At 56.1% G+C, this 27,320-nt stretch overlaps 1 protein-coding gene across 1 annotated transcript; it reads left to right on the top strand.

Moving 5' to 3' along the window:
* Positions 1-686: 686 nt before the first annotated feature.
* On the top strand, positions 687-27,141 carry SEZ6L (seizure related 6 homolog like; the record flags this gene model as incomplete). The annotated part of the gene is made up of 18 exons (XM_054392497.1): positions 687-830; positions 885-892; positions 1,229-1,827; positions 3,878-4,011; positions 10,528-10,720; positions 11,814-11,999; positions 12,811-12,976; positions 13,556-13,722; positions 16,813-17,007; positions 17,098-17,236; positions 19,200-19,396; positions 21,236-21,430; positions 21,560-21,751; positions 23,420-23,614; positions 24,317-24,349; positions 24,494-24,608; positions 25,353-25,455; positions 27,112-27,141. Coding segments are annotated over 18 exons (2,991 nt in total), but the record flags the coding sequence as incomplete, so codon positions are not given.
* Positions 27,142-27,320: the final 179 nt, after the last annotated feature.

Raw genomic sequence — 27,320 nt, forward strand, 5'->3', positions numbered from 1 at the left:
CCCTGGCAACAGCAGTTTCCATGGAAAATGTGGACTCTTGGAGCTTTTTGCAGCGTGCTCAGAGCTGCACTGCTGTGACCAGCTCCTTGGAGCCATCTCTGGGCTGTAAAGCCCTGTCCCACCATTAACCTCCCCAGCCAGGCTCTCATTGCTCTTTCTGTCCCACATTTCCCTGCCCAACCATCAACCCAACCCCACCATGGCCATCAAACCATGTCCCCAGGTGCCATGGCCATACTTTTCTTGAACACCTCCACGGATGGGGACTCCACCACCTCCCTGAGCAGCCTGTTCCCATTCCTGACCACTCTTGCAGCAAGGACATTTCTCCTCATCTCCAACCTAAGTTTTCCCTGGCACCCTTTCAGGCCATTTCCTCTCCTTCTATCACCTGAGACTAGAGAGAAGAGACCAACTCCCACCTCACTGCAACCTCCTTTCAGGGAGCTGTAGAGCAATGAGGTCTACCCTCAGTCTCTGCTTCTCCAAGCTGAACAACCCCAGTTCCCTCAGCTGCTCCTTACCAGACCTGTTCTCCAGTAGCAGGAGCTCCATCAGCCACATCTCCCCAGGGGGCTGATTCCATGCCACTGGCACAGCTCCAGTTCCCCACCCAACAGTGCCCAGGTCCCACTTTTCCCTCTTGTTTTTTTGTTTGTTTGTTTGTTTGTTTTTCAGATAGTGGATCAGGAGCAGTGCTGGTCCCCACCAGCCCAGATCCTCTTGGTGTGGATGAGCTGATGGACAAGACAGCTGGTGGAGGTGGAGAGCTTGGGCATGCCACAGGTTTGACTGGCAGAGCCAAGGAGCTAGGGCAAACCATGGATTCAGCTGGAAGATCTGGGGAGCTTGGACACACCATGGGTTCAGCTGGCAGAGTTGAGGAGCCTGGGCATGCCATGGATTCATCTGGAAGATCTGGAGAGCTTGGGCACACCATGGGTTCAGCTGGAAGATCTGGAGAGCTTGGGCACACCATGGGTTCAGCTGGAAGATCTGGGGAGCCTGGGCACACCGTGGGTTCAGCTGGAAGATCTGGGGAGCCTGGGCACACCATGGGTTCAGCTGGAAGACCTGGGGAGCCTGGGCACACCGTGGGTTCAGCTGGAAGATCTGGGGAGCCTGGGCACACCGTGGGTTCAGCTGGAAGATCTGGGGAGCCTGGGCACACCATGGGTTCAGCTGGAAGATCTGGAAAGCTTGGGCACAGCCTGGGTTCAGCTGGAAGATCCAGAGAGCTTGGGCATGCCACTGCCCTCAACCTGCTGCCAGCCATGGAGGATGGCACCAGCCCAGCAGCGGAGGAGACGATGCTGCCGGTGCAGAGCCACATCCTGCCCACACCCACCACCGCCCCCAGTGCTGGTGACAAGCCAACTTTCCCTGTTAAGAAGAAGCCTCCTACTCTAAAACAAGCAAATGCAGCAAGGAAGCACCCAAGACCCAAGCCCACCCCACCAGGACACCCCAGGGTTGCCTCACTGACCAGCACGCCGGGCTCCAGGCTCCCTACCGCCTCCCAGGACCCACACACGCTGGCAGAGGTGGCAACCAGGGCAGGAGACACAGAGCAGAACCCCTCTGAACTGCCCTGGGGTGAGCAGACCACCACCAGCCGCCCTGCTCTGCAGATCTCCCCTTCCACCCTGCCACCAGAGGTTCCTCAGCCCTTCCCTGGCAGCGCAGCTGACGCCAAGGAGGCTCCGACTGCGGCTCCCACCGGTGCCACTGAGAGGGAGGTGCCTGGCCCTGCATCAGAAGAAAGCCAAGAAACCACCACCTCCACCATCATCACCACCACTGTCATAACCACAGAGCCCACACCAGGTAAGCCAGCCTGCCCACACGGGGCTGGGGAGCACAGGCATGGGGTGGTGCCAGCTGCTGGGGAGCAGGCAGCAGCACCCGGGGCTGGGGTTTGGGCTGATGGATTGTGCCCCAAACCTTCTGTGCCTCGGTGGGGTTGGCTGCTGGAGGAGGGAGCTGGGGTTTAGGGTAGTGCTGGGGTTTAGGGTGGTGCTGGGGTTTAGGGTGGTGCTGGGGTTTAGGGTAGTGCTGGGTTTGAGGGTGGTGCTGGGGTTGAGGGTGGTGCTGGGGTTTAGGGTGGTGCTGGGGTTTAGGGTAGTGCTGGGGTTGAGGGTGGTGCTGGGGTTTTAGGATGGTGAGTGCCCTTGGCTACCACTGTAGCAGGGAGATGGATGCTGGGGTTTAGGGTGGCAGTAGCATAGAATCATAGACTCATAGAATTGTCAGGGCTGGAAGGGACCTCAAGGCTCAGCCAGTCCCAACCCCCCTGCCATGGGCAGGGACACCTCACACTACAGCAGGTTGCTCACAGCCACATCCAGCCTGGCTGCAAAAACCTCCAGGGATGAGGCTTCCACCACCTCCCTGGGCAACCTGTTCCAGTGTCTCACCACCCTCATGGTGAAAAACTTCTTCCTAACATCCAATCTGAACCTACCCATTTCTATTTTTGCTCCATTCCCCCCAGTCCTATCAATCCCTGACACCCTCAAAAGTCCCTCCCCAGCTTTCTTGTAGCCCCCTTCAGATACTGCAAGGCCACAAGAAGGTCTCCTCAGAGCCTTCTCTTCTCCAGACTGAACAGCCCCAACTCTCTCAGTCTCTCCTCATAGCAGAGGTGCTCCAGCCCCCTGATCATCCTCATGGCCCTTCTCTGGACATGTTCCAGCACCTCCAGATCCTTCTTGTAATAGGGGCTCCAGACCTGGATGCAGTACTCCAGGTGGGGTCTCACCAGAGCAGAGCAGAGGGGGAGAATCACCTCCCTTGCCCTGCTGGCCACACTTCTGCTGCTGCAGCCCAGGCTCTGCTTGGCTTTCTAGGCTGCAAGTGCTCACTGCTGGCTCGTGTTGAGCTTCTCATCCCCCAGCACCCCCAAGTCCTTTTCTTCAGGGCTGCTCTCCAGCCAGTCCCTGTCCAGCCTGGATTTGTGCTTGGGATTGCCCTGACCCAGATGCAGGACTTGCACTTGGTCTTGTTGAACCTCCTGAGGTTGGCTTGTGCCCAGCTCTCCAGCCTGTCCAGGTCCCTCTGGATGGATCCCTTCCCTCCAGCCTGTCTGCTGCACCACACAGCTTGGTGTCATCAGCAAACTTGCTGAGGGTGCACTCAACGCCACAAGCACCCTAGCCCTTGGTTTTCAATCCCCGCAGGACTCCACCAGTGCCCTGGGCAGCCTGGGACAGGCCTTGGCAACCCTTTTGGGGAAGAAATTGTTCCTCATGCCCAACCTAAAACCCAACTGCTGGGTTTTAGGGTGGTGGGAACACTGGAGCAGAGATTTGGGTGCTGGGTTCTAAGGTGGTGGGAGTATCCCAGTCCCTGCTTTTCATTTCTTCCAGGGGTGGATAGGACAAGGGGCAATGGATATAAACTACAGCACAGGAGGTTCCACCTCAACATGAGGAGGAACTTCTTCACTGGGAGGGTCACAGAGCACTGGAACAAGCTCCACAGAGGGGTTGTGGAGTCTCCTTCTCCTTCTCCTTCTCCTTCTCCTTCTCCTTCTCCTTCTCCTTCTCCTTCTCCTGGGACTTTCCAGCCCCATCTGGATGTGTTCCTGTGTGCCCTGTGCTAGGTTCTCTGGTCCTGCTCTGGCAGAGGGGTTGGACTTGATGACCTTCAGAGGTCCCTTCCAACCCCTGTGATCCTATGATCCTATGAAGACTCCACCACTGCCCTGGGCAGCCTGGGCCAAGCCTTGGCAACCCTTTTGGGGAAGAAACTGTTCCTCATGCCCACCCTAAACCCCAGGTGTTGTGTTTAAGGGTGGTGGGAACAGGCAGGCGCAGGAAGGAGCAGCTGGCTGAGTTGTTGCCCTGGAGCTCTCAGTGACATGAGTTTCTCCCAGTTCTCTGCAGCATGAACTTCCACGAGCCTGAGGGCTACATTGACTCCACAGACTACCCACCCCTGCCCCTGCACAGCTTCCTGGAGTGCACCTACAACGTCACAGTCTACACCGGCTACGGCGTGGAGCTCCAGGTGAGGAGCAGGAGGGGAGGGGGGAGCAGCATGCTCTGACCTCCTCTGCTTGCTGGGGGTCACAGCCTTGGGAACCTGCTCAAAAACCCCTTCCCAGGGGGTCAAAAAACCAAAACCAAAACTGGTTTTATGAGGCTGTGTAATAAAATAAGGAGGGACTGGGGAGATCCTGAGCCTCAGCAACCATCAGAGAGCTCCAGCGGCCTGCAGTTAACTTAATGAGGAGGCTCTGGTGGGCAGTTTGCTGAAAAGGTTCTCAGGTGTCATGGGAAGCAACAATGCTGCCTCCAGCCCTTGCTGCCCAGCTTGCAAGGTGGGTGAGAAGGGCACCAGCATCCTGGGTTTTACCAGGAACAGTGTGGCCAGCAGGACCAGGGCAGGAATCGCAGTGTTGGGCACTGGTGGGGCCACAGCTTGAACACTGTGCTCAGTTTTGGACTCCTCACTCCAAGAAGGACATTGAAGGGTTGAAGTTGGTCTAGAGAAGGGCAACAAAGCTGGTGAAGGGTGTGGAGAACAGGGCTGGTGAGGAGCAGCTGAGGGAGCTGGGAGGAGGAGGCTGAGGGGAGACCTCATCGCTCTCTACAGCTCCCTGAAGGGAGGATGGAGCCAGGTGGGGGTTGGGCTCTTCTCCCTATGTCCCAAATGATAGGACAACAGGAAACGGTTTCAACCTGCACCAGAGAAGGTTTAGATTGGACATGAGGAACAATTTCTTCCCTTGAGGGTTGTCAAGGCTTGGCCCAGGCTGCCCAGGGCAGTGGTGGAGTCCCCATCCCTGGAGGGGTTTCAGAGCTGTGGATCTGTGGTGCTGGTGGTGGTGCCCTGGCAGTGCTGGGCTAAGGGTTGGATTTGATGATCTGGAAGGTCTTCTCCAAACAAACTGATTCTATGATTCCTCTGCTTTGGGTGTGTCATTGGGGGGGGATGTCCCAGGATGCCCTTTCTCATGGCCAAGACCTTTCCAAGCTCTGTGGGGTGCTGCAGAGCTTTGAGCTACCTGCAAGCAGTTTGGGGTTGGATCTCAGAGGCTTCTCTGTTGCCTCCCAGGCTCCTACTCTCCCTCAGCATCCCAAGCCCTGTGCTGTGCCATCCTATCAGAGCAGGGTCTGGTCCAAGCAGGTGTGTTCCACCAGCTCTTCCCAAAATGCCATGGCAAAGCTGGGAGCAGGACAGGAGCCTTGGCACATCCCAGACACCCTCAGCCTCCTCACCCTCTGCTCTGCCATCCTCTCTGGTTCTTGCACTTTCCCCATTTCCATCCAATTAAAACCCATTCCCTTTTAATTAGTGTCATTAAGGACATGCATTAAAAGGAGCAGTGGTTCCAGCAGGCTGATTGCTGCCATCCCTCCTGGAAGGGCCTGACTCTCTCAGCACAGATGCCACCGTGGGTGCCAGCCTTGGTGCAGAGGTTGCCTTGGGAGGTGGCAGAGCCAGGCAGGGATGAGCAGGGGGGGAGGTGTGGGGGTGTGTGTCAGACACTTTTCCATGGCAGCAGCTGTCTCCCCAAATCTGCAGGGTGCTGAAGACAAGCTGCTTCATCCCTAGCCCATCAGGTGCCACCACTCCTGACCTCACTCCATTGTGAGCTGAGACTTTAATGGAGCATAAAATTAGCCTCTCCACTCCCCCAAGCTCTGCACTTCACTCTGCTGCTGCTTCAGAGCCTTTCAGACAAATTAAATCACTACAGCAGGTCCTCAGCTGGAGCTGGGCTCAGCAGGCACTGTGCAGCCCAGCTGGCAGCAGCTCCTAGGGTGCCCGAGGTGCCCATGGGCAGCTGGGTAGGGCTGAGCCACCAAAGCTGGAGCAGGCTGGGCTCTGGGGCTGCAGGCAGCGGTGCTGAGCACTTCAGAGCTGCTGCCTGCAGCTGAGTGCAGCACAAATCCTGCACATGCCCTGCCCCAGGGTGGGCAGCAGCTCTGTGGGGATGAGGGAGAAGGGAAGGAGATGCCAGTGCCCCTCCACTGATGCCCGTGGACCAGGACTGATGTTCTCCAGCATCAGTGAGTGCCTGCCCATCACTGCAGGCAGCCAGCTCTGCAGGAGGCTTTCTTCATGGAATCAGAGAATTGTCAGGGTTGGAAGGGATCTTGAGGATCATCTGCTTCCAACCCCCCTGCCACGGGCAGGGACACCTCACACTACAGCAGGTTGCTCACAGCCACATCCAGCCTGGCTGCAAAAACCTCCAGGGATGAGGCTTCCACCACCTCCCTGGGCAACCTGTGCCAGTGTCTCACCACCCTCATGGGGAAAAACTTCTTCCTAACATCCAATCTGAACCTACCCATTTCTATTTTTGTTCCATTCCCCCCAGTCCTATCACTCCCTCACACCCTCAAAAGTCCCTCCCCAGCTTTCCTGTAGCCCCCTTAAGAGCCTGGAAGGCCACAAGAAGGAGGCTTTGAACCACTTAGGCAGCAGCAGTGATGGCATTTGTGTCTGAAGGGAGGGAGAAATGGCACCCATGGCAAGCAAGAGCACAGACTGGTCCCCTTGAGCTGGCACACAGGACATGTGCTGCTGGAGGGGGCAGCCAGCATGGCTGAGGCTGCATGCAGTCACTTCTGGTTGATCTGTGGTGGGGTGGCCTGGGCAGAGGGGTTGGGTGGGCTCTGCATGCAGCCTGGCCTCAGCTGCTCCTGCTGGAGGCTGGGCATGAGGATGGACGTTCTGGAGAGCATGGGGAAAGGTCTCCCCCAGGATTCAGCATGTGGCAAAGAGGAGGGCAGAGCAGCTGATGGTGAAATGCTGCCTTGTATCTCTGTGAAACTTGCTGGAGGCACCTGCCAGGGAAAAGGGGAGTCCCTGGGACAGGCAGGTGCTGACCCCACATGGGAGGGTCACCTCTTGATACAGGGAAGGGCTTGGTGGTGGTGGGAATGGTTGTGGCATTGCAGCCCCATCCCAAACAGGGAATGCAGAGCCCTGGGGCTGCTCCTGCTGCAACTGGAGGCATTCATGAGACCACCAGGACCCTCTGCTTCCTTCTCTTCCACCCTTTGGAGTCAAAGCTTTGCTTGCTGTGGGGGAAATCTGCCTCTGGTGAGGAGTGGGCACAAAACCTGGATGCCAGGAATGGCTGCCAGCAAACCTGCCTCATGCTGGGGAGTGTCCAAGGTGGTGTGGGAGCTCAGGGTCCCTGCTCAGCTGGCTGCTGGCATCCCACAGGGAGCTGAGCCTCACCCTGACTGCCCCCATGCCACCTGGGCCATGCCATGGCTGCCTTGGCAGCAGTGAGCACTTTTTCTCTTCCTGAAAACTGCATTTAGTGTTTAAAAGCCTTGAATCTTCTTGGCAGGGAAGAGAATTTCCCTAAAGAGATTTTTCTAGTGGGTGAGCAGGGCTGGCAGCCTGCACCATGGATCCCTCCTGTCTTCCCAGTAGGCTCTTTAGGAGCTGACATTGGAGCAGCCTTGGATTCAAGTAAGAACTTGTCCCCCATCCCAGCCCCTGGCAGGAGCTCGCCCATATGGTCCCTCTCAAAGCAGCTGATGGTCCCTGGCATGAGGCCACTGCATCATCTCTATCTGCCAGTTACTCCAGAGTGGCTCCTTTGAGGATGCCAAGCACTGGCACAGCCATGGTGGGCCCTCTACAATGATGGCCCTGCTCTGGGCTGCTCTTGAGGATGCCAGGCACTGGCACTGGCATGGGATACTGCAGCTTCTCTGCAATGATGTCCCTGCTCTAGGTTCCTGTCAGCTTGGCTGTGCAGGGTGGGGAGGTTGGAGTAGTGTCCCCACCTCATGGAACCATGTGAAAGGCTGAGGAGATCCTGGAATCCCCGAATCCCATGGAAGCTGATTTTGCCTTTATGTGTTGCCCCAGGGTTGAGAAGCTGCTTCCCAAGCCTTCTGCTTCCTTCTCTTGATGTGGATCTCATCTCTGCAAACTGTTCTGTCACACAGCCTGGATTTGGACTGTGCTTGGGTTCCTTCCAATGGGGGCAGGTGTCTGTTAGCTGTTAGGAGAGATCCCAGAATCCCCAAATCCCAGCATGGTGAGGGTTGGAAGGGACCTCTGGAGGTCATCCAGTCCAACCCCTCGTGCTCAAGCAAAGGTCACCCACAGCAGCTTGCCCAGGATCACAATGTCCAGGTGGCTTTGGAATCTCTGCAGAGAAGGAGACTCCACAACCTCTCTGGGCAGCCTGCTCCAGGGCTCCAGCAGCCTCACACCAAAGAAGTTTCTCCTCCTGTTCAAATGGAACCTCCTGGACTCCAGTTTGTGCCCACTGCCCCTTGTCCTGCTGCTGGGCACCACTGACAAGAGTCTGGCCCCAGCCTCTTGCCCCACACAAGTCCTTTAGCACTTGCTGAGCATCAATCAGATTCCCTCTCAGGCTGCTCTTCCCCAGGCTGAACAGCCTCAGGTCTCTCAGGCAGGTTTGGAATCTCTCTAGAGAAGTTGGATGGCTGCAACCTTCATCAGCTCTGTCCCTCCAGCAGAATTCTGCCTGCTCCAGCTGCTCTTCCAAACCCTCTTCCCAGTGGCAGAGCCTGGAGTAGAGTGGAGCAGCTCAGCTGCAGGCAGCACCCCAGAGCATTCCTTCTTCTCGGGGTGATGTGATGCTGGATCACTGGAGGGAGGCTTGTCAGAACCAAATGTACAATTCCCTGAGAGTAAGTTGGAGCCAGGTGGGGCTTGGTCTCTTCTCCCTAGTCTCAGGTGATAGAAGGAGAGGAAAAGCCCTCAAATTGTGTGCCAGGGGAGGGTTAGGTTGGAAATGAGGAAAAAAAATATCTTTGCTGCAAGAGAGGTCAGAGATTGGAACAGGCTGCCCAGGGAGGTGGTGGAGTCCCCATCCCTGGAGGGGATCAAAAGCTGTGTAGATGTTGTGCTTGGGCATATGGCTTAGTGGTGGACTTGGTAGGGTTGATGTCTGGGCTTGATGATCTGGAAAGTGTTTTCCAACCAAAAATCTATGTTTTCCAACCAAAAATCTGTGATCTACGAGAGGTCACTGCCTGCGGCAGAAGGTTGGCGAGGAGATGCCAGCTGCTGCGGGTGGCTCTCTGAGTGCTACCAGCAGCCCCTGGAGCTGGGCACATCATTCTGAGCCAGGCTGGGGAGAGGGGCAGGGTTGTGACAACAGCCACAGATCCTTCCAGTCACAACATCATGGGGAGCAATCACGGGCTGAGCTGGCACCTGCTAAATATAGAGCCCTGGAGCTCCTGACACTCAAGGAGACAAACGATCTGATGAGCATCGTGCTGCTGAAGCAGGAGCCCATTCATTATGCTGAATGGAGGTGAAATGCAAATGTGAGGTTACTCCTCAGCCAGTGCCAAATAATAATTAGAGCTTTCTGGGGCTTCTCATTGAGCATGTTTGCTGTGGGACTCCTCTCCCACCTCTCCCTGGTGCGGGACCCCAGTGGTGTATGGGGTGGATGGTGTCACCAAGCCCTACAGAAAGTGGTCAGGCAGTGGAACAGGCTGCCCAGGGAGGTGGTGGAGTCACCATCCCTGGAGGTGCTCAAGAAACCTGTGGCCATGGCACTTTGGGACATGGTTTGCTGGCCGTGGTGGTGGTGGGTTGATGGTTGGACTGGGTGATCTTAGAGGGCTTTTCCAACCCAGACAATTCTGTAATTTTATGAAGATACCTTGGTCTGGTTTCAGTTGGGGTTTGGTGAACCCAGGCCATGGACATGCTCCATGCTATGGTACCCTAAGGTGCAGGTCTGATCCCAGGGTTGATACCAGTGAAGCTGGAGCCCAGCAACTCCTGGTACCCCTCCATTCTCCTCCTGATCCTCACCACCTCTCAGCTGAGCAGCTTTAGCTGCCTGCACCTGCTGCCCTGGAGAAGGGCTCAGCAGTCAGGGAAGTCTCTTGCACGCATGCAGGATGCAGACTACTCCATCACCACCAAACAAGCAGGTCCTGTCCCTAGTGAGCTGCCAGTGCTCAGAGTGGAGCAGAGAGAAGGCAGTGGTGGTGGTGCAGAGCTCAGTGGGCACTGTGTGTGTTTGGGGATGTCCATGGGACCTGATGGGATACACCCAGGGGTACTGACAGAACTGGCAGATGAGGTTGCTAAACCCCTCTCTATTATACTATTGTGGCCTTCCAGTATCTGAAGGGGGCTACAAGAAAGCTGGGGAGGGACTTTTTAGGATATCAGGGAGTGATAGGACTAGGGGGAATGGAGCAAAGCTGGAAGTGGGGAGATTCAGGCTGGACATGAGGAAGAAGTTCTTCCCCATGAGAGTGGTGAGAGCCTGGAATGGGTTGTCCAGGGAGGTGGTTGAGGCCCCATCCCTGGAGGTGTTTGCAGCCAGGCTGGATGAGGCTCTGGCCAGCCTGATGTAGTGTGAGGTGTCCCTGGCCATGGCAGGGGGTTTGGAACTGGATGATCCTTGTGGTCCCTTCCAACCCTGACTGAGTCTATGATTCTATGATTCTATGATTCTATGATTCCATGTGTCTTCTCACCCAGCCCCCCTTTGGAACCTCCACCTTCACCCCCTCCCCTGCTGGGGTCTGTTCTTCCACGCAGGTGAAGAGTGTGAACCTGTCAGAGGGGGAGGTGCTCTCCATCCGTGGTGTGGATGATGATGCCCTGGTGGTCCTGGCCAACCAGACCCTGCTGGTGGAGGGCCAGGTGATCCGCAGCCCCACCAACACCATCTCCGTCTACTTCCGCACCTTCCAGGACGAGGTGGTGGGCACCTTCCAGCTCCACTACCAAGGTTGGTGCCTCCTGGACATGGGGGTGTGAGGAGAGGTGGGGTAGGGTGGGCTGTCAGTCCCTCCACCCTCACTGGGTGCCCATGCTCAGAGTATCTGCCAGGGTGGGTCATGCAGAAGCTCCTGTGGTGCCCTGGGCAGAGGGTTCAACAAGCACCAACATCTGAACAGGTTGCCCAGAGAGGTAGTGGAGGCTCCATGCCTGGAGACATTCAAGGTCAGACTTGGTGGGGCCCAGAGCAACCTGCTCTAGTTGTAGATGTGGAGCAAAACTAGAAATGGGTAGGTTCAGATTGGATGTTAGGGAGAAATTCTTCCCCATGAGGGTGGTGAGACACTGGCACAGGTTGCCCAGGGAGGTGGTGGAAGCCTCATCCCTGGAGGTTTTTGCAGCCAGGCTGGAGGTGGCTCTGAGCAACCTGATGTGGTGTGAGGTGTCCCTGCCCATGGCAGGGGGGTTGGAACTGGCTGAGCCTTGAGGTCCCTTCCAAGCCTAACAATTGTATGATTCTATGTCTCTGCTGACTGCAGAGGGGGGTTGGACAAGGTGGTCTTTGAAGGTCCCTTCCAACTTGATGCATTCTGTGATTCTGTGTGATCAATAGATTGACAGAATGGTTTTGGTTGGAAGAGACCTTAAAGACCACCTGGTTCCAACCCTCTGCCATGGGCAGGGACAACTTCCAATAGACCAGGTTGCTCAAGGCCCCGTCCAACCTGGCTTTGAACACCTCCTATGCTCCTCACAGCCTCCTTCTCCCATTTCTGTCCCCATGCAGCAGCTCTTCCTGCACAGACTCAGCCTGTGAGTCTATTTTTCTCCTGGAAGAGCTATAAAAAATGGATGAGTTCAAGCAAATCCTTGGTTTAAAATAGAAACTAGGTCTGGGCAACAGGTGGAGAAGCTGCAGAGGGTGACTCCTCGATGCTCTGTGGTCATCACCCAGCAGCAGGGTCTGCTCGGGGCACTGTGGGGGCATCTTCGGCTGGGGGTGGCTGGGAGCAGACAAGCCTCAGGCTCTGAGACGTGTCTGCAGCTGGGGGTGGCTGGGAGCAGGCAGGCCCCAGGCTCTGAGATGTGTCTGCTTCCCCCAGTGTTCATGCTGAGCTGCAACTTTCCCCGGAGGCCTGACTTTGGAGACGTCACCGTGATGGATCTGCACTCGGGGGGGGTTGCTCATTTCCACTGTCACCTGGGCTACGAGCTGCAGGGTCCCAGGGTGCTCACCTGCATCAATGCATCGAGGCCACACTGGAGCAGCCCAGAGCCCATCTGCTCAGGTACCTTCACATGATAGGGAAGCCTCAGCACTAAGGCAAAGGGATCCCCCAAACCGAAAATGAATGGGGCTTGGGTTGGAAGTGGTCCTGGGCATGTGGGGTCTTGTGAGGAGCAGCTGAGGGAACTGGGGTTGGTCAGCCTGAGGAAAGAGGCTGAGAGGAGACCTCCTGGCTCTCTACAACTCCCTGAATGAAGGTTGGAACCAGGAATAGTGAAGCAGGAGGTTCTCCCTGTGGGATAGCACAAGAGGAAATGGTCTCAAGGGGAGGTCTCAAGTCTCAAGGGGAGGTTTAGGTTGGACATGAGGAACAATTTCTTCCCCTTGTGGGTTGTCCAGGCCTGGCCCAGGCTGCTCAGGGCAGTGATGGAGTCCCCATCTCTGGAGGGGTTTCAAAGCTGTGTAGATTTGGTGCTGAGGGCCATGGTTTGGTGGTGACCCGGCAGTGCTGGGTTAATGGCTGGACTGGATGATCTGGAAGGTCTCTTCCAACCAAAACAACTCCATGATTCCATTCCATGATTCCATGGGGGGGCTGAGTGAAAGCCATGCCCATCTCTGTGCCCGGTGCAACACTGGGTGCTATGGGTTTCCACACCAGTGGCAGCAGAATCTGCCCCATAGCTCAGGAGATAAGGAAAGGACATCTCAGCCTGTGTGTGTGCAAAACAAAGCCAAGCCAGGCAGGAAGCTAGCCAGGTACAGCCAGGCAGGATGCTCCATCCCTGCAGCCACGCAGAAGCCCTGGGTGCCAAGGGCTGCCCATGCCACGTCTCCTCACCTCTCAGGGGGGCTGTGCTCTGTGTTGGCAGCACCCTGTGGCGGGACCATCCACAACGCCACCATCGGCCGTGTCCTCTCGCCCAGCTACCCAGCGAACCAGACGGGCAGCATGTACTGCGTGTGGGCCATCGGGGCGCCGCCGGGCCAGAAGCTCCACCTGCACTTTGAGAAGCTGCTGCTGACCGAGAAGGACAGGTGAGGCTCCAGGAGCTGCTCCTCTGCCCAGCTGCTCGGTTGGATTTCATGGTCAGCACTGGTTAGACCACGCCTTGAGTACTGTGTCCAGTTCTGGGCTCCTCAACTGAAGAAGGACATTGAGATATTTGAACGTGTCCAGAGAAGGGCAGCGAGGCTGGGGGGAGGTCTGGAACGCAGCTCTGTGAGGAGAGGTTGAGGGAGCTGGGGGTGTTCATAGCCTGTAGAAGAGGTGGTAGAAGCCTCATCCCTGGAGGTGTTTAAGGCCAGGCAGGATGTGGCTCTGGGCAACCTGCTGTAGTGTGAGGTGTCCCTGCCCATGGCAGTGGGGTTGGAACTGGCTGAGCCTTGTGGTCCCTTCCAACCCTGACAATTCTATGATCCTATGAACAGTTTCCCCAGGAGCGTAGGGCAGCCCCCATCCCTGACCACAATCAGCCTTGCTGTGTCCCTGGGCAGCCTGCTCTAGTCGGAGGTGTCCCTGCTGACCGCAGCGGGCTTGGGACGAGACGTCCCCTGAGGGTCCCTTCCAAGCCAGTACAACGCAGGAGCTGGTCCCCTGTGCCTTGCTGTGTGCAGGATGGTGGTGTACAGCGGGGACTCGAACCGCTCTGCCGTGCTCTACGACTCGCTGCGTGCCGACAGCGTGCCCTTCGAGGGCGTCATCAGCGACGGCTCCGCCATCAGGATCGACTTCCTGGCACGGGAGCCGGCGGCCGCCACCGCCTTCAACATCCGCTTCGAAGGTGAGCTCCCGACCTCGGCTCTCGGCGACCCCAGGCAGCGCTGCAGGGAAAGCTTGGGGAAAGCTGCCTGGCAGAAAGGGACCTGGGGGTTCACAGTCTCACAGTCTCACAGTCTCACAGTATATCAGAGGTTGGAAGGGACCTCCAGAGATCATCAGGTCCAACCCCCCTGCCAGAGCAGGAGCACTTAGGGTAGTCTGCACAGGAATGCATCCAGGTGGGTTTGGAAAGTCTCCAGAGAAGGAGACTCCACAACCCCCCTGGGCAGCCTGCTCCAGGGCTCTGTCACCCTCACTGGAAAGAAGTTTCTCCTCATGTTGAGGTGAAATCTTCCATGTTCTGGTTTGAATCCATTGTTCCTTGTCCTATCATTATGCAGCACCCAAAAGAGCCTGGCCCCCTTCACTTGACACCCACCCCTCAGCTATTGATAGACATTGATCAGGTTCCCTCTCCTTCTCTTCTCCAGACTAAACACCCCCAGGGCTCTCAGTCTCTCTTCATAGGGGAGATGCTCAAGTCCCCTAAGCATCCTCATGGCTCTCTGTTGGATTCTTTCCAGCAGGCCTCAGGGGTTCTAAGGGGCTGCAGTGGTGCTGTAATGCGGGGGGTGAAATCCCCTTCCCACATGAACCACACCAGGCTAGCTCAGTTCAGAAGCAAATGAAGCTGTATTTACAAGCAAATGATCAGAGGGCTGGAGCACCTCTCCTGTGAGGACAGACTGAAAGAGTTGGGGCTGTTCAGGCTGGAGAAGAGAAGGCTCCAAGGAGACCTGATTGTGACCTTCCAGTATCTTAAGGGGAGCCTACAAGAAAGCTGGGGAGGGACTACCACAGGTCCTCCTGCTCACCTGCAGCCTGGCTCCTCACTGCCAAAAGGACATTGAGGAGCTGGAGTGTGACCAGGGGAAGGCAACAAACCTTCCCTGGTGGGAGGGAAGCCTCAGTGCTAAGGAAAAGGGAACCCCAAACCCAAATGTGGTGGGTTGAAAATTCCCCCCAATGTTAAGTTTGCCAGACCATCTCAGCTGGAAGCAAATGGAAGCTGTATTTAGAAGGAAAACTACAATCTCCAATGGAATGCAACAAGTGTGTAAAATATACAATACTGACACATATTTACAGGGGTTTACAATTTGTAAATGGCACAAGAACCCCTCTGGACAAACCAGGGGAGCTACCAACCGCTTCCCCACTCCCTGCTCCCTCTCCCCTGTACCCATGGGACAAGAGAAAGAAGAGAAAGCTGTTTGTTAGGTCCTCAGCCACAGCAAAGCAATGCAGCCAAGGTCAGCAAAGCCAGCAGAAGCACCAGCCAGAGTGGAGGAAGTGAAAAGGGAGAAAGTTTGGTTTACCAAACTGACTTTTGTGGCAGATACCTGTTATAATTGTATCTGTAGTGCTCCTCTAATAGGCTGTGTGTTAGGTGAAGACAAGATGAGAAGACTCTTATTGTGAAAGGCAAAAGCTTTTACTGTCTGTAACAGTGTGAGAGCTGAAATCCCCCTCCCACACCAACAATACCATCACACTGTCTTAGCAACTAAGCAAAGTACTAACCACAATAGGTTAATAGTGACAAACAAGCTTCTCAACATATCCAGTTTCTCTTTCTCTTCAGTTACAAGGTGTTGGCATTCTTTCCAACTCAAAGACAAAACACAGCCTTCTCAAAAGCTGTTCAAAGGTTTGCTCTCTTCCTACAATCTGCCCAATGGGATTATTTAGAAATTATCATTATTTCCCTTTTCACCTCCAGTAGTGATTTATTTACATTCTACTACTTTCTGTTCAAGATCTGTGGGAAAAATTTCCAGGCATAGCCTGAAACTACCACATGGACAAGCAGCTGAACAGGAGCCAGCAGTGTGCCCAGGTGGGCAAGAAAGCCAAGGGCATCCTGGCTTGGATCAGGAATGCTGTGTCCAGCCTGAGCAGGGGGGAGATTGTCCCCTTGTACTCAGCTCTGGTGAGGACACAGCTCGAGTATTGTGTCCAGTTTTGGGCACCTCAATACAGGAGAGATGTGGAGGTGCTGGAGCCAGTGCAGAGGAGGGCAAGGAAGCTGAGGAAGGGTCTGGAGAATAAATCTTATGAAGAGCAACTGAGGGAGCTGGGGATGGTTAGTGTGAAAAAGAGGAGGCTGAGGGAAGACCTCCTTGCTGTCTGCAGCTACCTGAAAGGACATTGTGGAGAAGCTGGGGCTGGTCTCTTCTCCCAGGTAATTAGTGACAGAACAAGAGGGAATGGCCTCAAGCTGTGACTGAGTAGGTTTAGACTGGACATTAGGAAAAAATTTTACCCAGCAAGAGTGTTCAGGCATTGGAATGTGCTGCCCAGGGAGGTGGTTAAGACACCAAGCCTGGATGTGTTTAAAGGTGGTTTGGATGTAGTGCCTGGGGATATGGCTTAGGGGTGAACCTTGTAGAGTAAGGTTCTGGGTTGGACTTGGTGACTTGGGTGGACTTGGAAGAGGGTCTCTTCCAACCTGAGTGTTTCTGTGATTCTGTGATTTCTGTGGCTCTCACCTGGCTACCCCTGAGGGCAGCAGTGTGGCACCAGCCACCCCTCCTGGCCAATGAACAGGACCTTTGGGCAGTTAATGGGTCCTTGGGGCAATTAACAGCACCCTTGGGCAACGAACAGGACTTGTGGGCAATTAATGAAACCTGTGGGTGATTATTGGGATTCTTGGGCAGTTAATGGGCCCTTCAGGTGACTAATGGGACCTTTGGGCAATTAATGGGACCTTTGGGCAATTAATGAGACCTTTGGGCAATTAACAGAATCTTCAGACAATTATTGGGACTTTGGAACAACCAGCAGGACCCTTGGGCGACCTATAGAACCTTTGGGCAATTAATGAGACCCAGGAGTCGAGTTGTGGCCTCACCAGTGTCCATCACTGACCACCCTATTGCTGATCCAAACCAGGATGAGGGGTGACAGCAGCAGAGCCCAGGGGTCCCCTTGAAAGCCCCCAGATTGAAGGTGTGAGGGGCAGGGGAAGGCAGCACTCCCCCCCCCCCCCCACAAGCCAGCCACTATGGCTAAGTCCCCGGGGACGGGGGGGTTGTTCCTCTTCCAGCCTTCGAGCGGGGCCACTGCTACGAGCCCTACATCCAGAACGGGAACTTCACCACCTCGGACCCCACCTACAACCTGGGCACCACGGTGGAGTTCACGTGTGACCCCGGGCACTCCCTGGAGCAGGGCCCCGCCGTCATCGAGTGCGTCAACATGCGGGACCCCTACTGGAACGACACGGAGCCGCTCTGCCGAGGTCAGTCCCCCTCCCTTGGCGGGTGGTGTGGGCTGAGAACAGCGCCGGGAGGCTCCCTGGCTGAGCCCTCCCTGCCTCTCGTCCCCACAGCCACGTGTGGTGGGGAGCTGACGGCTGTGGCTGGGGTGATCCTGTCCCCAAACTGGCCCGAGCCCTATGCGGAGGGGGAGGACTGCATCTGGAGGGTCCACGTTGGTGAGGAGAAGAGGCTCTTCCTGGACATCCAGCTGTGAGTAGCCCAGAGCTCGGTGCATGTCCCTGCCTGGCCAGTGCCCAGCCCGCCCTGCTGCAGCGTCCCCTCTCTCCTCACCCCAGGGACCCTCCTGTTCCCCTGTTCTCCCCCTCGGAGCTTTCCCAATGCCCTGTGATGCTCTCAGCAGCCATGGGGAGATCCCAGGGCTGTACCAAGTGCTGCTTCCTGAGTTCAAAGTGGTTACACATTCCATAATCCACATAACTGCTCCTGAGATGGTGGCTTCTGAACTCCTCTGGAGATAAGCTGCAGGGAGTGGTGCCACAGCTCAGAGTGGAGCTCTGAGTGACACACAGAACCATCATGAGCTGGTTCATGCAGGGCCAGGAAAGCCCGGGGACATCCCTGAGCTGGAAAATTCAGCTTCATCTTTGGGCTGAATGGGATGGAAGGCACTGGGCAGGGGGAAGCTCTGCCCAGCCCTACCCTCACAAAACCCACCCGGTCCCCTCCTGACTGCTCAGTCCTGTGCCATTCAGCCCCCCAGCTCAGAAGGCTGCAGGCAGCAGAGCAGAGCTGCCCAGAGAACCCTCAGCTGAGCCCTCCAGACATGGGCAGGGATGCCAGTGCTTCCTGCATGTGTGGGAGTCAGAGGGATGCAGGATTCTGTGCCAAGCTGGGAGCCCTTGGCATAATGCTGCCAATGCAAAGGGCATCTCCTTTGATGCTATTTTGGGTTTGCAAGAGGAGAATATGTTTCAATTAGGGGCTTAGAGTCATAAAGGTCTTAAAGGGTTCTGTGAAATCCCATCAGAGCTCTGGGTGCACCTCTCCTGGCTTTGTGGGGTCTTGGGCTGAGCAGAGCTGGGGGCCAAGTGACCTGAAGTCATCAGACATAAATGTCACAGGGGAAATCTTGTCTGACAGACAGCAGAGCTTCACCACAAATGTCAGCTGGCTATGGGGATTAGCTGGGTACCTTCTGAGAATATTTGTAATGAAATAGGGATTGGCTCAAGCTTTTCCAAGCAAGGACTGATGTGCAGGAAAGGGGTCCCATGGTGACCAAGCTCATCCTGGACCCACAAGTATTGTGCATCCACAGTCAGATGGATCCTGATGGATTCTTCTTCTCCAGACCTGGCTGGGAAAGTAAATTCAGCCTCAAAGCTGATGGGGCTGTTTAGCTTGGAGAAGAGCAGCCTGAAAGGGAATCTGATTAATGCTCAGCAAGAGCTGAAGGACCTATGGAGGACAAGAGGACGGGGCCAGATTCTTCTCAGTGATGCCCAGAGATAGAACAAGGGGCAATGGGCACAAACTGGAACCCAGGAGGCTCCATCTGAACAGAAGGAGAAACTTCTTTGGTGTGAGGCTGCTGGAGCCCTGCAGCAGGCTGCCCAGAGAGGTTGTGGAGTCTCCTTCTCTGGAGAGCTTCTAAACCCTGCTGGCCATTGTGATCCTGGGCAAGCTGCTGTGGGTGCCCCTGCTTGAAGAGAAGAGTTGCAGTGGATGATCTACAGAGCTCCCTTTCAGTCCCCACCACGCTGCAATTCTGTGTGAAGGAGTAGAGAACCCCTTGTCCCCCGCCCCGCTCCAAGGGCAGACGACGCTGGTCCCGGCTCTGCGCAGGGTTTTTGCTGCCATCCCGGCGCATCCCAGGGATGCTCCGTTATCCATGGCCCACCACTGCTCTCTGCTGGCGGCTCCGCTGATACCGGATAGGGAAAAAGCGGTGACGGGACAAAGATGAGGATGGGGTTGAGATAGGAAAGGGGATGGAATGCAGATGGGGACTGAACAGGGATGGAAATGGGACAGGGATGGAGATGGGACAGGGATGGGGACAGAAGAGGGATGGAGATGGGACAGGATGTGAGTCAGGTTCACTGCACTGCAGTGCTGGGGCAGGGGGTCACCTCACTGCCCTGAGCCCAGCACTGTAGCATCCTGCCCAGGCTCCCTGCCCAAGCTGCTCTGACCAAGTTCTCCTTCCCAGCCTGAACCTCACCAACAGTGACATCCTCACCATCTACGACGGGGACGAGCTGACCGCCCGCATCCTGGGGCAGTATGTGGGCAGCAGTGGGCCCCAGAAGCTCTACTCCTCCAGTCCTGACCTCACCATCCAGTTCCACTCAGACCCTGCTGGGCTCATCTTTGGGAAGGGACAAGGATTCGTCATGAACTACATAGGTAGGGTGAGCAGGGTGCTGGCTCCGTCCCCTGCTGTTGCAAATGGAGCAGGTTGTCCAGGTGCTGGGTTTGGAAATAGGGAGAACTGCTGTGATGCCAGCAGCCCACTCCACATCCCACTGATCTCCTGCCAACTCCCCAGCCCCACTGCAGGTCTCTGGCCCAGTCAGTTTTGGGGAGTCTCTGGACATCTCCCCTCTTCCAGGCTGGTTCTGCAGGATGGCAGTGGTGTTTTGGGTCCTTGTTAGCACTTGTCTGGCCCAGGACAACTGTGGAGCAGAGCAGGGAAAGGAAAATGGCAGGAAAAAAGGGATGTGGGTTCCTCATGCTCACAGACACAAAGCTGGAGGCACTGCAGCAAGGTGTCATAGAATCATAGAACAGTTTGGGTGGGAAAAGCCCTCTAAGATCACTGAGTCAAATCATCAACCTAAGACCATGGCCATCAAACCATGTCCCAAAGTGCCATGGCCACACATTTCTTGAACACTTTCAGGGATGGGGACTTAATCTCCATCTTAACCCTCCCCTGGCACAATTCCAGGCCATTTCCTCTCATTCTCTTACCTGACAGAGGTCACTGAAGCCAGTTCCCAGGCGAGCTGCTGAGCTGGATGTTCACAGCTCCTTACTCCAGAGGGGCTTAGGCTGTGTCTGTTCACATCATCTTGGGTGCAGCCATGTCTGCCAGCCTGGGATGCCTGATGCCCAGGGCAAGGACTGGGAAAGACACTCCTTCCCCACAGCTTCCTGCATCTCTGCCTGCCTGTCCTCCCTTGCCAGACTTCTCCTGAGCCTGTTTTCCTTTGGCTGCTGACAGTCCCCAGGAGGAGAAGCAGAAACAAGCTGCAGTGCAGATCACCTGCCAACAGCAGGTCCTCTCCTTCATGCACTGCAGTACAGTGGCCAGGCTCAGCCATGGGAACAGAGCTCGGTGGGCATGGGCATGGGATTGGGGGCAGCAGGGCAGAGACCCTTCATTGGACAAGAGGAAATGGCCTCAAGTTGCATCAGGGAAGGATTAGGTTGGACATCAGAAGAAACTTCTCCACTGAAAGGGTTCTCAAAGACTGGAACAGGCTCCCCAGGGAAGTGGTGGAATCTCCATCCCTGGAAGTGTTTAGAAGATGCAGAGATGTGGTGCTGAGGGCCATGGGTTAGCACCAGCCTTGGTGGAGTTGGAGAATGGCTGGACTCAGTGATCTGAAAGGTCTTTTCCAGCCAAAGGGATTCTGTGACTCTATGATCAGAGCAAGCCAGCTGTGCTATGTCCATGCTGTCTACACCTGGTGTTCCCAGAACTTCTTCACTGTGAGGCTCACAGAGCACTGGAACAGGCTGCCCAGAGAGGTTGTGCAGTCTCCTTCTCTGGAGACTTTCAAGCCCCATCTGGATGCATTCCTGTGTGACCTGTGCTAGATTCTATGATCCTGCTCTGGCAGGGGGGTTGGACTCTATGACCTTCAGAGGTCCCTTCCAGCCCCTAACATCCTGTGAGCCTGTGATCCAGGCTGCTCCAGCTCTCCTGAGCCCAGTTCAGTTTTACCTTTCAGGCTCAGGAGGCCTCAAAAAGCCTCCATTCTCCACTGCTGCCCTCCTTCCCCTTCCCTCTGCCCAAGGGACGCCACCCGTGGGCTGTGCAGCTGCCCGTGGCCACGCCGGTCGCGGTGCGCGGGGGTGGGGAGCTCTCACGGGGCGGGGCACAGCCAGCTCGGGGAAGAGCTGTGTCCGTGTGTGGTGGCTTGGAGGAAGGCTGTGCCGTGCCTGCCTGCCCAGCGGGTGACCGCCCAGCGGGTGACCGCCCAGCGGGTGACCGCCCAGCGCCTCTCTCGGCTGCAGAGGTGTCCCGCAACGACTCCTGCTCCGACCTGCCCGAGATCCAGAACGGCTGGAAGACCACCTCCCACACGGAGCTGGTGAGGGGGGCCAAGATCACCTACCAGTGTGACCCAGGCTATGACATCGTGGGCAGCGACACCCTCACCTGCCAGTGGGACCTGAGCTGGAGCAGCGATCCCCCCTTCTGCGAAAAGAGTGAGCCTCCCCGGCCCGGCCCTGCCCTGCCGTGCCCGCCGCCGCCCCCTCCCCTCCGCCCGCTCTGCTGGGGGTCTTGGGGCTCCCCCCACTCAGAGCAGGTCTTCTTTCTCCCCCTCCTCCCCCCAGTTATGTACTGCACGGACCCAGGGGAGGTGGAGCACTCGACCCGCCTGATCTCCGACCCGGTGCTGCTGGTGGGCACCACCATCCAGTACACCTGCAACCCTGGCTTCGTGCTGGAGGGCAGCTCGCTGCTCACCTGCTACAGCCGCGAGACAGGGACACCCATCTGGACCTCACGGCTCCCACACTGCGTCTGTAAGTCCTGGGCAGGTCCTCCTGCTCGCCTGCAGCCTGGCTCCTCGCTCCCAGAGGGACATTGAGGGGCTGGAGCAGCACAAGAACTCCCCTGGCCAAAAACCAGGGGAGCTAGTGTCTTTCCCCTTCCCTGCTCCCCTCCTTACCCCGCTGGACACAAAGCGAGAAGAGAAAAGAGCAAAGGGTTTTTTTGTTAGGAGACTCAGCCTAAACAAAGAACACAGCCAAGGTCGAGCAGAAGCAAGTTAGTGTCTCCCAGCCCGAGGAAGTGAGAAGGGAGAGATTGTTTTGGTACATTTTACCACTTTCTGTTCAAGACCTGTGGGAAATTTTAAAGGCATAGCCTAAAACTACCACAGCAGGTCCTCCTGCTTGCCTGCAGGCTGGCTGCTGACTCCCAGAGGGGCAATGAGAGGCTGGAGCATGAAGGCAGCAAAGCTGGTGAAGGATACCTTCGTGGTAGGGAAGCCTCAGTGCTAAGGAAAAGGGAACCCCAAAACCAGAATTTCCCCCCCCCCCAACATTAAATTGCCAGACCAGCTCAGGTTAGGAGCAAATGACAACTGTATTTACAAGCAAAACTACAATCTGCAATGGAATGCAATGAATGTGTACAAAATAATATTTTACATCTACTTACAGGTATTTACAATTAATAAACAGCACAAGGATTCCCCCCCTGGCCAAAAACCAGGGGAGCTGATAACTTTCCCCTTCCCTGCTCCCCTCCTTACCCCCCTGGAGACAAAGAGAAAAGAGCAAAGAGTTCTTTTGTTAGGATACTCAGCCTAAACAAAGAACACAGCCAAGGTCAAGCAGAGGCAAGTTAGTGTCTCCAGGAGTGAGGAAACCAAAAGACAGAGAGAAAGTTTTCATTACTAGCTGATGTTTGTTATCTGTCCAATGAGATTGTTTAGAACTATCTTTATTTTCCTTTTTACACCCAGTAGTAATTTATTTACATCTTACCACTTTCTGTTCAAGATCTGTGGAAAAATTTAAAGGCACAGCAAAAATGAAAAGGGCTTGGGTTGGAAGTGGTCCTGGGCATGTGGGGTCTTGTGAGGAGCAGCTGAGGGTCTTGGGATTGTTCAGCCTGGAGAAAAGAGAGCTGAGAGGAGACCTTCTGGCTCTCTACAACTCCCTGAAAGGATATTGGAGCCAGGTGGGGGTTCATCATTTCTCCCAAGGAATGAGTGATAGGACAAGAGGAAAATAGCTTCAAGTTGCCCCAGGGGAGTTTTAGGTTGGACATGAAGAACAATTTCTTCCCCTTGAGGGTTGTCAAAGCCTGTCCCAGGCTGCCCAGAGCAATGGTGGAGTCCCAATCCGTGGAGGAGTTTCAAAGCCGTGGAGGAGTTTCAAATCCATGGAGATGTGGTGCTGAGGGCCATGGTTTGGTGGTGATCTGGTGGTGCTGGGTTGCTGGTTGGCCTGGATCATCTTAACCAAACCAAACCAATTCCATCATTCTTCTGCCTGGGGCAGTGCCAGGAAGGTTTGCTGCTGCTGAAACCTTCCCCAGCCGCATGAGGTGATGCAGAGCTTTGAGAAAGCAGCATGGGGATGGGGGTGAGATCTCAGGTGCTTCCCCACTGCCTCCTGGGCACCATCTCTCCCTGGGTGGCCCAAGGCCTGGGGCTGATGCCAGGATTTGTTCCCTTTCAGCTGAGGAGTCTCTGGCCTGCGACAACCCCGGGCTGCCCGAGAACGGCTACCAAATCCTCTACAAGCGCCTCTACCTGCCAGGGGAGTCCCTCACCTTCATGTGCTATGAGGGCTTTGAACTCATGGGGGAGGTGACCATCAAATGCATCCTGGGCCAGCCCTCCCACTGGAGCGGACCCCTGCCCATCTGCAAAGGTAAGGGCCTGGGGTGGCTGGGGGCAGGGTCGGGACATCCAACGGCTCTGTGCCCACCCTGGGACAACCCCCGGGGACCTCCCCTGGGCTCTAGACAGCCAGAAAGCTCTGCTGCCCCAAGGAGGGGGAGCAGACCCTCTGCCCACTGGTGGTGGAGGCTGTAGGGGGTGTCACTTGCTCTTCTTGCCTCCCTTAGAGGTCTGCCCAGGGTTCGTCTCCCTGGGCACCTGCTGAGCTGGGAGAGCTCAGCCCCAGGAAACCCTCTAGGTGCTGGTCTAAATCACTTCTGGGTTTTGTGGACACAGGAGAACCCTCTCATGGCCACCAGACTGCAGGGATGAATTGTGCTTAATTTCTGGGTCTCCTTGGGCAGTGAGGCACTCCCATGGGTGACACTGGACACCCTCCCATGGCCACCAGACTGCAGGGATTAACTGTGCTTAATTTCTGGGTCTCCTGGGCAGTGAGGTACTCCAGAGGGTGCCAACACCCTGGGCAGAGCCATCCTGTCCATGTCTCACTTGCCCAGCCTGCTGCAGTCCCATGTAAAGCCTGAGAGCTCACTAAAAACTGAGTTTGCAGCTCATCTTGGGACCAAATGGGGCAAGGAGACCCCAGACCTGGGCTCCCCATGCAGGCAACAGCTGCCAGCACCCAGTCAAACCCAGTTATGTAGCAGAAACTCTCCCATTTCTCTTCCAGTGAATCAAGACAGCTTTGAACATGCTCTGGAAGGTGAGTGACAAGCATTTGGTGGACAAGCCTTGCACAGGACCCTCACCCAGAATCTCTGTGGAGCCCAGGGAGGAGGGAGGCAGAGGTAGAAAGGGGAGCATGAGGAGCTTGTGAACACCACCATAACAGATCTTCTTCTTTTAGTAGCAGAAGCTGCTGCAGAGACATCACTGGAGGGAGGAAATATGGCCTTGGCCATATTCATCCCAGTGCTGATCATCTCCTTGCTGCTGGGAGGAGCATACATCTATCTCACAAGGTGGGACCTGCAGTGGGGGCTGAGGGGCTGGTGGTTAAACTCATGGGGGTGGAGTGCTGCATCCCTATCTGCTGCTGCCCCCAACATAAGAAGGATATGGAACTGCTGGAGCAGGGCCAGAGGAGGCTGGGAGGATGATCAGAGGGCTGGAGAACCTCCCTTAGGGGGGACAGGCTGGGAGAGCTGGGGCTGTTCAGTCTGGAGAGGAGAAGGCTCTATCTAGAACAGCAGCCTTCCAGTACCTGAAGGGGCTACAGGAGAGCTGGGGAAGGACTATTTACAAGGGTTTGTAGTGACAGGACAAGGGACAATGGCTTTGAGCTGGAAGAGGGGAGATTTAGGTTGGATATCAGGAAGAAATTCTTTGCAGTGAGGGTGGGGAGACACTGGAACAGGTTGCCCAGGGAGCTTGTGGATGCCCCATCCCTGGAGGTGTTCAAGGCCAGGTTGGACAAGGCCTTGAGCAACCTGGGCTAGTGGGAAGTGTCCCTGGCCATGGCAGAGGGTTGGAACTGGATGATCTTGAAGGTCCCTTCCAACCTAACCCATTCGTTGGTTCTGTGCCATGGCCAGGGCTGGCTCAGCCTCACTGTGTCCTCAGTGCCCACCCCAGGCATGGCCTTGAGGAGCTGGGCACTGAGATCCTGCTGTGGGGTCCCTGGGGAGGTGGGGTGGAGGGATGTGGGAGGCTGGGGCTGGTGGTGGGGGTCGTGCAGCCCCGTGACTCCGGTGTCCTCCCCGCAGGTGTCGGTACTACTCCAGCCTCCGCCTGCCCCTCATGTACTCCCACCCCTACAGCCAGATCACCGTAGAGACCGAGTTTGACAACCCCATTTATGAGACAGGGGTGAGTCCTGCCATGCCCACCACCCCCCCGGGGCCCACCCCGACGGGAAAGCTTGGGGCTCTCTCGCTGGGGGGGGCAGCAATAGGATGAGTCCAGGGAGAGGGAGGCTCCAGCCCGAGGGATAGGATGAAGTCCCAGACATCTGAGGAAGGAGTTCTTCCCCAGGAGAGTGGTGAGAGCCTGGAATGGGTTGTCCAGGGAGGTGTTTGCAGCCAGGCTGGATGAGGCTCTGGCCAGCCTGCTGTAGTGTGAGGTGTCCCTGGCCATGGCAGGGGGGTTGGGACTGGCTGAGCCTTGTGGTCCCTTCCAACCCTGACTGATTCTCTGATTCTATGATTCTATGATTCTATGATTCTGTGATCCTGATATGGGAGCAGAAGGTTCCATCCCAAGGGATAGGAAAAGTCCAGCCATTGTCATGCTGAAGTGGGAAGCTCCAACCTGATAGGGGATCCTATCCCAAAGGATAGGACAACTCCAGCCATGCAGCTATGGAAGCAGGAGGCTCCATCCCAAGGGATAGGCCATCTCCAGCCATGCAGCTATGGAAGCAGGAGGCTCCATCCCAAGGGACAGGCCATCTCCAGCCATGCAGCTGTGGAAGCAGGAGGCTCCATCCCAAGGGATAGGACATCTCCAGCCATGCTGCTATGGAGGCTCCATCCCAAGGGATAGGACATCTCCAGCCATGCAGCTATGGAAGCAGGAGGCTCCATCCCAAGGGATAGGACATCTCCAGCCATGCTGCTATGGAGGCTCCATCCCAAGGGATAGGACATCTCCAGCCATGCAGCTGTGGAAGCAGGAGGCTCCATCCCAAGGGATAGGCCATCTCCAGCCATGCAGCTATGGAAGCAGGAGGCTCCATCCCAAGGGATAGGACATCTCCAGCCATGCTGCTATGGAGGCTCCATCCCAAGGGATAGGACATCTCCAGCCATGCAGCTGTGGAAGCAGGAGGCTCCATCCCAAGGGATAGGACAACTCCATCCATGCAGCTATGGAAGCAGGAGGCTCCATCCCAAGGGACAGGCCATCTGCAGCCATGCAGCTATGGAAGCTCCATCCCAAGGGATAGGACATCTCCAGCCATGCTGCTATGGAAGTCCCTCCCAAGGGATAGGACATCTCCAGCCATGCTGCTATGGAAGTCCCTCCCAAGGGACAGGCCATCTGCAGCCATGCAGCTGTGGAAGCAGGAGGCTCCATCCCAAGGGATAGGACATCTCCAGCCATGCTGCTATGGAGGCTCCATCCCAAGGGATAGGCCATCTCCAGCCATGCTGCTATGGAATCAGGAGGCTCCATCCCAAGGGACAGGCCATCTGCAGCCATGCTGCTATGGAAGCAGGAGGCTCCATCCCAAGGGATAGGACATCTCCAGCCATGCTGCTATGGAGGCTCCATCCCAAGGGATAGGACATCTCAAGCCATGCAGCTATGGAATCAGGAGGCTCCATCCCAAGGGACAGGCCATCTGCAGCCATCCTCACACTGAAGCAGGAAGCTGTGTGGCTGGGTGGGCTCCACTCCTAGCACAGAGGGCATCATCTCCCCTGCAGCAAAGCAACCCCAGGGGCCTCTGCTGGATTTGGGAATGGGGAGATTGTCCTGGCATGCAGCTGCTGCCCTCACCTGGCTTCTCCTCCCTTGCAGGAAACCAGGGAATACGAGGTGTCGATCTGAGGCCAGCCTCAGGGAGTCTCCAGCTGCCAGCTTTGATGTGCCCTCCTCCCACCTCCTCAGTCACCAACCCAGAGCCCGTGTGGAGTTGGTTGGACCCCCCTGGCCCTGCTGTTGTCTTTCCTTTGGGTTTCTTTTTTGCCTCTCTCTGGAAGATTTCCCTCTTCCCTTCTCTGTATTTA

The sequence above is a fragment of the Indicator indicator genome, chromosome 26 (genome assembly GCF_027791375.1).
Source record: "Indicator indicator isolate 239-I01 chromosome 26, UM_Iind_1.1, whole genome shotgun sequence".
Lineage (NCBI taxonomy): Eukaryota > Metazoa > Chordata > Aves > Piciformes > Indicatoridae > Indicator > Indicator indicator.